This window comes from Pyxicephalus adspersus, chromosome 8, assembly GCF_032062135.1.
Source record: "Pyxicephalus adspersus chromosome 8, UCB_Pads_2.0, whole genome shotgun sequence".
NCBI classification, from domain to species: Eukaryota; Metazoa; Chordata; class Amphibia; order Anura; family Pyxicephalidae; genus Pyxicephalus; species Pyxicephalus adspersus.
This window is the reverse complement of record NC_092865.1, coordinates 37,077,039-37,089,553: the sequence shown is the minus strand read 5'-3', so window position 1 is coordinate 37,089,553 and position 12,515 is coordinate 37,077,039. Positions and strand designations below refer to the sequence as shown.

The 12,515-nt window shown below is 34.3% G+C and overlaps 1 protein-coding gene across 5 annotated transcripts in view; it reads right to left on the bottom strand.

The window, feature by feature from the left end:
- The window catches only part of LHX9 (LIM homeobox 9), a 39,281-nt gene that overhangs the window by 24,166 nt on the left and 2,600 nt on the right, over window positions 1-12,515 (bottom strand). The window contains exons 1-3 of one of the 5 annotated variants that reach the window (XM_072420051.1): window positions 10,380-11,281; window positions 9,572-9,835; window positions 1,603-1,805 (exon numbers count right to left, since the gene is read on the bottom strand). In XM_072420051.1, the coding sequence (XP_072276152.1) occupies window positions 1,603-1,805; window positions 9,572-9,748 (380 nt within the window). In that variant the 5' untranslated portion in view covers window positions 9,749-9,835; window positions 10,380-11,281. Of the gene's footprint in view, window positions 1-1,602; window positions 1,806-9,571; window positions 10,353-10,379; window positions 11,282-12,515 lie in introns of those variants that run through there. The other 4 variants (XM_072420050.1, XM_072420054.1, XM_072420056.1 and 1 more) reach the window with 4 other exon arrangements.

The window sequence follows — 12,515 nt, the reverse complement described above, 5'->3', positions numbered from 1 at the left end:
AGTGTATGATCCTCGTGTTTAATTTGGATAACCAGAAATATGTAAAGGAAATTCAACCAAAAGTAATTTTTTTGTATATGATTAGGTATTAAAACATGGGTTCTTCCTCTTTACATATGTTTGCAAAGTGAATATTCATCTTTCCATGTGAGCATGTGATTTGGCCAAGAATAGTTTGGGCCTTGGTCATCACAATTACAATGTGCTGCTTCCCATGTGAGCAGAATAAAAAGACAAAAAGTCTATCAGATGGTTGGATTTATTTGGAGTACTAAGTATTATTTATGCATTATTCAGAGGGGCAGGTTTATGAACATAATATGACAAAGACTGTCCATAGTCAGATCATGTATGGACAATGCAAGACATGAACAAACAGAGTTAATATATAGGGAAAGGACTTTAAAGTCTTCAGCATGGAACATTTTTAGTTGGAATGGAAGCACAGAAATAAGTCATGTTAATAGACTCACTGCACCCTACTCTACTTAATGGGTTGATCAAGTAAAGGACTAGAGGATGTTAACTTAGCAAAGTAAATGTTACCTTTGAAAAGGAATGTTAATGAATAAGTTGTGTTCACCATATATACTTAATCATTTCCTAGTAGAACAAAAATGTTGTTTTGCATTTCCCTAACATGTAATTGGGTATTCCAAGTGAAAACCAGTTTGCCTTATTTACTAACTTTTATTTTTAAAGTAAACATTGTCTTTTCTACCACTTTACTAAATCAGATCTTTGTGTCTTCACTGAAATATAGCAGCACAGGTTTGCAGCAAGATGACAATTGTGATCTATTTTTACATAGTCAGGTGGAAAAAAACACAAAGTCCATGGAGTGCAACCACAAGGAAAAATAAAACATTATAAAAAACTTATACACACAATTGATCCAAAGGAAGACAAAAATAAAACTTTTTTTTGGTTTTACACTTGCTCTGCTATAAACAAAGGCCTGGAGGTATCGGAATACACGCATGAAAGTCAAGCAAGCAGGATGTTTCATGCAAATTGCAAAATACATATAAATAGTAGTGCATGATATTAGGAGGTAAAGGCTTCTAAATCTAAATAGAAAAACCATAATACAGAAATGTGAGATATGACTGTAGGGCTCTCCCTGCTGTATATGGAAGTGAAATCACAATTGTGCATCATAACTAGAATGAAAGTCTAAAGAAAAAACATTGCAGACTCTCAACCTTCTCCTGCTAAAGCTGAACTCCAGCAAACACCTGGCAATACATAGTTAAAATACATACAATATATACACACATAGAATATATTTTTCCTGACAAAGTATTTATTGTATGCAGCTAGTTTTGTAATTCTAGCAGACAGCAAATTATGGGACCTCTACTGCAAGCTACAGGACAAATCTCAGCTTGTTGATTGGACAATGAAGGAGGATAAGCAATGTGATAAGGTTGCCCCTCCGCTCTCTCTTTCTATCCTGGTTCTCTTTCTACTAAAATTACATTTGAAAAAAATTAAACTAAAATCAATTTTAAAAAAAATGTAATATTGCTTTTGTTACACAAATACTGTCATTTTGACATGATAATCTCATCTGGAAGTACAATATTCTCCATGATGTACCTGTAATAATCTTCTTTACAGTATATACTTCCATCTTTTGCGAAGCAAGTCAGTTCTGACTCCAAGGCCAGTTTACATTCACAGCATTTCAGGCAGCGTAGATGCCACTGATTGTCTACAGCCAAGAGGTAATATCTGTCAGAAATTTTTCCTCCACATCCTGCACACAGAGCGGGCTTCTCCGGGCTGAGTGGTGGCATTCTCTGTGGTCAGAGAAAAAAGAACAGTTACTGTACAGACAATGAAAAATGGTGAATAAATGTCATCCATGCTATCACATAGCTTACACATGATCGGTTGTTTCTATAGGTGCCGTGGCCACATCCAGCACTTACCATATTGAATAGCTTAATTAAAGTGTTTTATGAAGGATAGATGTCTGACTTTATTGAACATGATATTATTGGTAAAAGTTTTATCCTAGCACAAGCACACAGAATTCAGAGAGCTACCAAACGTATCTTGCCATGAATAAAGCTTCTGTAATAAACAAAGCAATCAGAATCCCAGCAGAGGATTATAGATTATGGATCAGCTTTCACCAATATGTGAAACTGATAAAAGCTGATCTCTAAAGTGCTGCTTCTTTATTGTACTATTCTGCTGTTCTTTCTACTCTGCTATTAAATAGGATCTGGTGATTGACTAGTAGATGAAGGATGATCATGTGATCCCCTAAAGTCAAACCAGTGTGTATATATTCCTCCAGTCAGGTCAAAGTGCTAAAAAATACATTGGGTTGATTTATCAGAATATAGGCTTCTTATAACTAAATAGATGGAGCTATTCACTTTTCATATTCACTTACCCAGTGACTCGTCTGCATTCTACTTATAGCAGGTTTGATGTCCATTTTTACATTATCTGTATATCTATCATCAGATAGCATTGGCAGTGTACAGAATAAATAGTTGGAACCATTTTTCTTTTACTATTTCTAAAGGTGTACATTGATATTTGTAACTAAAGAAAAGGTTGAATAGGTGGGTAGCTATGAGGTTAGACCAAGACAGTTTATGCACCCATGTGACTTAGTGACTAAAGTTTCTGACTAGTTCGCTCTCTTTTTACCCCAAACATTCCTAGCTTCATGTTGTCTTCAATGTATTTTTTTGTATGGTACAGCAGGAGATGTGATAAAAGGTAATTCTGGCTATACATGTGGTTTTGATACACTGTAGTTGAGTTTAGCCAACAAAAGCTGCACTATGCATGGGCACATTATTAAACGGAGCATAGGATGTACCTGTAATACTTCCTAGTTGCTCTTGCTGTGGCCTCTGCCAATAGGCAGCATGAGACAACCTAAACCAACATAAGGACATCATATGAAGATTGGGAGCAGGAAACATGTTGATATTATATGCTGTATGCAGCACCATATGGACTTTATACCATATGGATGGATTTTAGTATATAAATAGCAATATCTACCAATTAAAATTTTATCATATGTAAATCATGTATATATTTCCCAAAATTAAGACATATTGTACACTCATAGTACATATAAGTGTTTGCTAATGAATGGTAGTACTCGTATACAAAACAGAAAATGACAGGATGCTTTGTTTTATGTGTCTGATTATTTCTAACAAAACACATATTTAAAGTGGACATGAGACATTGTGGGCAATTTCTATGTTGGTTCGAAAAAACAAAAATACAACTGCTGGTTGATGTTGTCATCCACTATCAAAGCCAAAGAACTTTACATCCAGATAATAGATAACATTCTTTAATTGAGTTCAGATTACATGATCCCTCAGTTTAGGTCTAATAAGGCCCATGTTCCAATTTAATATATTATCTCTATATATAACATTTACATTTACTGTCACAATAAATAAGTAAGGACATTAAGACACCTACATAACATTACCTATGCCATATATCACTATATTTTTTTTAACCAGTAATGAATAGTAACATTCCTTCCTCCCTCTAATACATTACCTATTTAGCATTCATTCATGCCACGAATAAGGTGTTAGAGGACTTTATTATCATGGTCTGTGCTTCATGTGTAATATTCATACATCTACATTTTAGCTTTTTTACTTTGCTGCTTTTTGCGTGCACATAAAAGAAGTTAACAGCATGAAGTGAGCCTGGATGGTATAAAAGCAGCTAACATTAAATGAAAGGCTGATTAAAAATTCCTGGCATCTCCATGAAAGTTTAAAAGGAAAGTCATTTTGCAGACAAAGAAGGTTCAGCAACCCTTTGTTAGACCAGAAACATTGCATTAAATGATTCTTTTTTACTTCTGGTTGCTCACTTAATTGAGCCAATGCCATTAATTTAATTTGGCCAGAAGAGACTATACCAGGGAGCATTTATAACCAAGAAGGTAGCACGTGATTGGATGCGAGTGCCACTTGATCCAATCACATAAACCCTCTTCAGCTAAGGACACCTGCTGCTCCATACACAATGCACACAACATAGAATGTAACTGGCCTGTGTTGATTTGTAATGTATAATCTAGTATGTGTCTAGACTTTGACAGCAGAAGACCTTTGTCTTCTCATTTGTATAACATCTATGATTTTATACAGATGAAACCGAATTTGGGCTGTCTGTGGTGCAAAAACAGACATCTACTGGCTACCACCATTAATAAGAGACCTGGGGAGGTCAAATATTTTACTCTGTAACTTAAAGTTTAACATTGTGTAATATTGGTGCATACTTAGGGATACATAAATGCTGTATATAGATGTTTATATTAATGATTAATGGCAACATCAGGACCAGATTACAAACCATAGCCCTTAGGGTATTTTTACCCTAACTAGCCACAAGAGATTTGGTATCATCATATAAAAGAAAAAACCTTATTATATTTATGCATTTAGGAGTTTATTTAGTTTTATTTGTTTTAAGCCTACATGTATAGGATAAATAAATAAAAAGAGCAGTTTATTTGATTGGGGAAAACATGCCCTGATCCCAAGGGACCTTCACTATTGTACAGAATAGGATGGATGTTTAAGGAGACTAAAATTACATTGTAAAGACTCCACAAAGATTAAACAGATTGTTACCAATGTTTTAGCAACAAAAATAACACTATGCTCATTGAAAAATTCTTAATATTAATTAACTCATTAACATTATTAAAAAAAAAAAAAGATTTTAAACAGTTTTAACACAAACATAAAAGATGCAAGTGGCTACATGCTGGGTATTTTATATGTACCAATAACTTTTTGGGTATACGGAAAACCACTCCTAGAAAAGTGAGGCCACTTCTGTTTGTGGGTTCCCAGGTGCATGTTAAAATATGTGTACCGGAATCAATTAAAAAAAAATCTTAACATGTAAGGTCTATTTAAATACCTATTTGATTTATTTTGGTGTCGGCTTATCAACTGCATTACGGTTTTGGCTTGGTTTTATTTAATAATTGTTTAACTTATTCATGAATGAGGGAACCTTTGTAAATATTTCACTTCCAAAGACATCCATATTTCAATTATGCTCTTATCTAAAAAATGCCTTTGGATATTTGGGTCTTCATTCAAAACAAAAGTGAAAATAGCATAGGTGTTCCATTATGTTTATAGGACGATATTCTGTTTAACTAGCTCCAGACTTGGGAAAATAAAATCCTTCTGTATTATAGAATATGGTATCTGTTTACCTGTTCACCTAGGAGTTCTTGCTCCTCCCCTGCACTGCTATTTACATAACTCCATCCCACACAGTTCATGTCATGGCTACCAAGCTTCCATAATGCTAAGGAATTATGGGTCAAGTTTGAACAGTTTTTAAAATTTGCGACACTATTCCCAACATTGCTTCTGTTTCTTACTCATGCCTATAAAATCTACAACTATAAAACATATTACAGTTCTGACTATAAAATTGGATTCAATTAAAAGTGTTAATAAAATATTTTTTTCGTACTTGCACACAGTTCACCTCATTATTAATCTAGCTAAAACATTTTAAAGGTTAAATGATACAGTCCAACACCTACTGGAAACTGTAGAAATATGCAACTATATAACAATTATATAACATGCATAACTAATTATGTGTTTTTAAGCAGAATCTGCACAGCGAGGTAAAAGCCCTTTTTACTACAAAGCTACCATGTTTATGCTTTTCAACTATTATGAAAAATTATTTTATGGTGGGCCACAATGACCTTTTTGGTCATTTGCTTTTGTCCAAAAAATTTCTAATATTCTGTTCTAAAGTTTTAGGCGGCACAGCTGATTTGCTGTACTGTTTTCACTGATGCTAGGATTTTATTTCATTTTTTTATCTTTTTTGGCAAGATATGGTTATGCTATTCACAATGCTATTCACTGTGAGAATTCTAAAGTTTAGGATTACGGAGGGAAATTAAGTTTAGGGATAAGGTTGACAGGTTCAGGTTATGTTTAAGGGGCTATAGTAAGGTTGGGTTCAGGGGTTAGGTTTAGTGATATCGTTAGTGTTAGTTTCTAAATCTAGGCTTTCAATTAGAATAAACTTTTTATAATACTTTTTAATATTTTGTGTGTGAGAATCCAGTTTATTTGGTTGGTGCCAAATATATTTTCATGTTTTTTTGTATCTAAAGTGTAGCTTTTTTAGCAGGTTATTATCATATGATCCAGGTTTAGATTTTGTTTTAATTTTCCAATTTTTATTAAAATGAAGTAAAATATTAAATCTCTATTGCAGCTAAAGTACAAGTAAATCATTTCTATGTTTTGTAACATTAAGTATAGTCTTTAGTCAAAGTTCTCACAGGCAAACAAACAATACAACTACTTTAATTAGAAATTAGGTTAAAAAAGAAATGTAATCGATCACTGATTGGCTACTTAAATTTAATATGGAACTGTCTTAATTTACATTTATCATGTTGGTCATTTGAAAGATATTATTATTTATGGGAAACTATTCTTTTATCTTTTACAAATGTACATTCATTGGCTCACAGAGAAATTTAGAAGGCTAAAATGTATGTGGCCTGGTGCATCAAAGTAGGAGTTTTTAGAAATGTGGTTACCACAAGTGTCAGGACATCTTCAGTGAACGTGCTTCTGAAAGCAAATCCTGCACGCATTAAGCAAGGTCAGTGTGTTGTGGAGCAAACTGAAACAATACACAGTTTTGTTTAGTGGTGCTGCTATAACTAAGTAATCAGCAGTGTAAAAAATTGTTTTATTTGCTACAATTGTTATTTTTACTGTAATTTAAAAGCTGTAAAAAAGAGATACTTGAAGATAGATTATAAATATTTAAAGTAGACAAAATAGTGCTTTTTACATTACATGTAGACTGAAAAACTATACTTTTTATACTATACTACTGCCCATTTAGAAGACTGTTACATATCCAATCAGCCTTCTCTTGGAGATAGGATCTGCCTTAACCAGATCTGGCATTAAAAGCAAACACCATGCTCCAAATTAGAGAAAATCTTGCACCATTTAGTATACACTCACACTGTAGATCAAACATGTCAAAATAGACTGACTCAGGAAAACGCACCAATTTCAGGAGGTAATACTCAAAAGGCTACTTTTCCTTTTAAGTATGTAATTCCCATAGTTGTAAGTCTTACGCCAGCTTTGGATGAACATTTTTATTCACAATGGAAAGCTGAGATTCCACAATCTAGGGCATTCACTGTGAACTGTTCTCATAGTTTGTGGAACAGATACCAGGATAAAATACTACCATCCATATGTGTCCTTAATTGTCAGATACACCACCCTCTCTGCCAAATTACTTTTTAATTATGGAATATGCAGGGTTTTTTATGTCTAGCATTTAGATTCAGGCAAAACCAATGAAAAAATTCTCATCACTCAATAAGACCATACTAAGGTGATAGAGGTCAATGTAAAAGTGACAAGAAGAAACTTCTTAGACAGCGGCAAACATCTACTAACAAAGGGAGAGGGGAGGCAAATGTGCTCTCCTAAAACATTGGTTTGGTAACATTGTAAACTGTTTTTGTGACATTAAAATGAAGGGCCATAATCAAGATTATGACACATTTGAAGGCAAAGTGGTAAAATAATTACACTACACAAAATATGGCAAAATTACAAATGTGTTCTAACAAATGATAGTGGCCATGCTGTACACAGGCAATTAAAATGTGCATTTTCATGTCAAATAGTTACAATATTTTAATTGTTCATTTTATGTGTTTTGCTGTATTGTTATTAAAATTGTTTTATTTTTAAACTGTAATATTTTCATGTGACTTTGAAATTGTACATTATTTTATTAAAAAAAGAAAATAAGAAAATGTGCAAGAAAATAATATTTACATAAAATATTCCTTATTTATAGTTCAAAATATATCATTTTCCTAGGCATGATGTGCTCATCAGCTAAATGCCAAATATGCACAAGTTATTTGCTGCTAAATATATTTCTGCAGGCAAATGATCAGCCCTACCCTTCATGTTCCTGCTCAGAACTCATTGTTCAAATATACAATTTATTTTCTGTGCTTTATTTCAGACACGGATTTAAAAAAGAAAAGAAAAACAGGAGAGATTCTCAATTTTCATAGGTATTAACACATTAGTATCTGTCTGTAAATCTCCCTAGAGAGCTTATTAAAGCAGGAAAAAATATCCCTTATCCACTAATGAGGCTTGATCTCTGTCTAATCTCTTTTTTATTCTGACCCCAATTAACATTGTCTTGCTTTCTCCGGATGATTTTTGGTTTAGTTTATTTATGTGTTTTTAATGAAAATATTATGTTGTTTATAAAGCTATTTGAAAATGTTGTTATACTATATAAAAAACAGTGATATTTATAACAAAAAATAATAAAAATAGTGTGATAAAAGTCTGTTTACAAAAAATGTGAAATATATGTATTATATAAATTGTTCATGCAGTAAGAATTATGCTTTTTTGTGGATTACATATGTAGTGTTATCCAAAAAGCAAACCCTTAACTTCCATTTTAAACAAACTGTATTTTGAAATAAAATATTTTTCTTTTTTGTATTATCATTTATCCTTTACACATAATAAAGAAATTTAAATGGATGTAAAAAACTGCTTTAAAAAAACATAAAATATTATAAAAAATGTATCCTTATATTTTCATGTTTTCTGTTACAAGGATTTTTTCTAATAATAATTTATATATATATATATATATATATATATATATATATATATTATATATATTTATGGGCATTATGGAACTTGTAATTAAAATTATGTGTATTCATGTCTTGGTGTTTTACATTCTAATATTTTAGACTAATAATTCATGCAATGTTTTGATAATTAATGTATATTTAAAGATACAAAAAGACAGACAGATAAGTGCATAGCTATGTAAAAGATATGAAGACAAATATGTAAAAGAAAATGTGAAATATGCAGTTTTCCTAACATTAGCAAATCATTTCTGAGTTCACATTCCCCATAAGATAGCAAATAATATAAAGTAAGGAAAGTAAAGTAATGTAATGAGCTCAGAGATATAGAAATATCCTTATGCATTTCTCTCTTTTTTTTTATCTCTCTATATATATATACTTATATATGTATGTGTGTGTATGTATATATATATATATATATATATATATATATAAATTTAAAAAAATCTTCAATGTTTATAATTTAGGAAAAATGAAAATGGATATGTGTAGCTAATATACAGCAAAGTATAAAATGCCACTAAATAATAGTATCAGTTATTTCAGAATAAAGTTTTAAAGAAATTACTTTGATACAGTTTTAAAAGAGATGCTGCTTACAATTATAAGGATATGTAACGAATTGTACAAGCTAGGCACACATGTTATGTATGTGGTAAGTATGTGTAGATGTTACCATGATAGAATGTTGTTTAATCTATACATTCCCTGCAGTATATACAGAGGAGGGCAGGACAAAGCAGCTCATGTATCAGAGTTTATATGATATAATAAGATATAATAAGATAAATACATGGACCGGGGCTCAGTTCTACTCACAGTTTCTCTTCCATTGACTTGGATAGTTTTGGCTAAGCGGTTGTCTGCTGACTTGGACCTTCTCTCCATCTCTTCCATGATCCCTTGTATATGTCCCCCGGTTATCCCATGGAAGAGCATAGCTGCTGGTCGGAAGGGATAGGCACTTTCTTCTGTTCTGCACCCCACAATTTCCATATACAGAAGCCTAGCTTGTCCTCCAGCATGCAATCCCAGAAGAAGGTCTGGCAGGCAGCCCGCACACTCTCAGCAGTCCTGATCCTCCTGGAGATTCAGCAAGAGAGGACAATGAGCCATAGGGCAGAGACAGGTGAGGGGGACAGGTGAGGGGAACAGGTGAGGGGGACAGGTGAGGGGGACAGGTCAGGGGGACTCTGCAGGACAGACACACAGCACACTGCCAGCACAACAAGCGCTCCCTCCTCTGATGCACACAGGACCTGGTCAGACAAACTTGGGAAAGAGCTCAAACCAACCCATTTCTGATCACTGGGTAGGAGGGGCTCACATTTTGTTAGGCAAAACAAAAGGTTGTCATGCACTGCTGAAGCCCACAGTGATGGACAAGTGGTGACAAGTGGGCTGGGGGGGGTTACCATTGCCCCCTTTTCATTCTCAGTTATTTATTTCAGCCAAGAGAAAGACAGCAGGCTGAGAGCATCAGATGAACCTATGTGGAACCAAACAATGTCACAGGGTCCTCCTGGTCACAACACTGCATTTTACATCAAATGATCAGAATGGCTGGACCACCTACAGGAGGGCCCATGGGAAGAGCAGGCTGCAGAGTTTACAAAGTCCATCACACCTTGTTTGCTGTCACTTTGACAAAGTTATTCAGGTAGATTGCTGTGTGCCCCACAAATCACTGAAATCAGGACTCTCTGTACTCTCTCCTTTATCTGCCTAATTATGTGACTACAAGAGAAAGAGGAAAAGGGGGGAATGGATGGAGAGAGAAGGAAAAAGAGAGAAAGAAAAAGAGAGAAAAATGAGAAAGGGAGAAAGAAAAAGAGAGAGAAAGACAAAGTGAAAGAGAGAAAGAGAAGGACAAAGTGAAAGAAAGAAAGAAAGAAAGAAAGAAAGAAAGAAAGAAAGAAAAAAAGAAAGAAAGAAAGAAAGAAAGAAAGAGAGAGAGAGAGAGAGAGAGAAAGAGAGAAAGAGAGAGAGAGAGAGAAAGAAAGAAAGAAAGAAAGAAAGAAAAAAGGGAAACGAGAGAAAGAAAAGTGTTAGAAATAGGGAGAGAGGATGGAGAACATCTTGAGAGGGAAAGAGACAAGAAGGGAAAGGATAGACAGATGGAGAGAAGGGCTTACTTACAAAGCTGACAAGAAAAGAGTGAGATAGAAGTAGGCAGACAGAAGAAGGGGAAAGGAGCATAAAAGAGTGAGAGGTGGGGAAGGAGCAAGGAAGAAGAAAAGAAAAAGATGAGAAGGGTGAACAGGGAAAAGAAAGTGACATAAAGAGAGAAGAATGACAAAGATAATAGAAGAGGATGGGGAGGAAAATATCAAAAGAGGAAGGGAGAGAAAAAGAATAAAGAAAAAGAAAAGAAATAACGGTAAAACAAGAAAAAAAAAGAACTGCGTTTCCTGTGACATTGTAGGATTAGGCTGTGCAGCTGTTGCTTGTTTCCTGACACCTCCATCCACCAAGTTTCCCTGTATGCTGATTTCTTTTCTTGTCAGAGCCCTCAAGTGTCCCATTCCAGGCTGTTCCCAGAAATCTCCAATACTCTCCAACATAACTGGCCAAACGCAGTAACGTTCGGTAATTCAATCCATCCATTCTGGATTACTTATAGCACAAACAGCTCATCCCAGCACCCACCTATGGTATTACACTAAGGGGTATATGTTATATGTTACTGCCCCCATCACAGATTTGCTGCTACATTTCGTGCAATTGGGCGATCCAAATCTTATTGTGTATGGGCAGCTTTGTGACTCCTCAGCTGGAGGTCTCATTGGGAAGACAGATTTAAATACTGCGGTATTTTAGCCCATAAATATTTAAGGCTGAGGACAAGTGATTCCAAGTAATTGAGTGGAAGTAAGGAGGCGATGGATGGTCTGACAGCCGGGATGCAGAAAGCTGTGACTAGGGAGAGAGGAGCTAGGTGTACATCATATTCTGCACAGGATTGTTCCTGATCTGGACTCACACAGCCCTATCAGGAGCTTGTAGGATCTCACAAAAACACCAGGGAGCCTTTATATTGCATGTGATGAGAGCCATTCTACGCCTTACAATGGACTTCAAGGATTTGTACATCTCTGTGTACATGGCCAGACTTTTACTAAGAGATTTACTAAGAAAATGCGCAAAACTGACCCAGCAACCAGGAGATTGAATGCTCTCTGTACAAAACTCTCAGCTGAGTTCTGATTGGTTCTCAGGTTTTAACAATGACCAAACATTAAATTCGTTTGTTTTATGATTTTTTTCTGTTTTGTTTTATCAATATCCCTTGATCACTGGACGTGTGCTTGCTATTTACTACTTATTTATATATTTATAAATAATTTGGTGCATTTACTATAGGATTGCTTTTAACATTCACTCAGCCTGCCAGATTTACTGCCCATCTACTAAAATTTAAAGAGAGGACTAAATAAAAAAAAAAAAATTAAAATGCTTGACAATACACAAAAGTAAAAATGAACCTGTTTTAAGGAAATCAGCCTAAAGTTAGGTCTAGATTGAAGATGGCTGGCATGTGATTTGTATTCTGTATGCCCTGCATGTGTAATCAGACATCTGACAGGGCCCATAAATTCTCAATATGCCAACATAACATATACTGATGGTTGTAATGTATGGTAAAGTGTGTATGGCAATATTTACATCAGACAGAAGAAACATCACATATAATACTTATAGAGCTATCAAACACATGACAAAATCTGGGATCTCAGTATAAGGATATATTTATATATATATA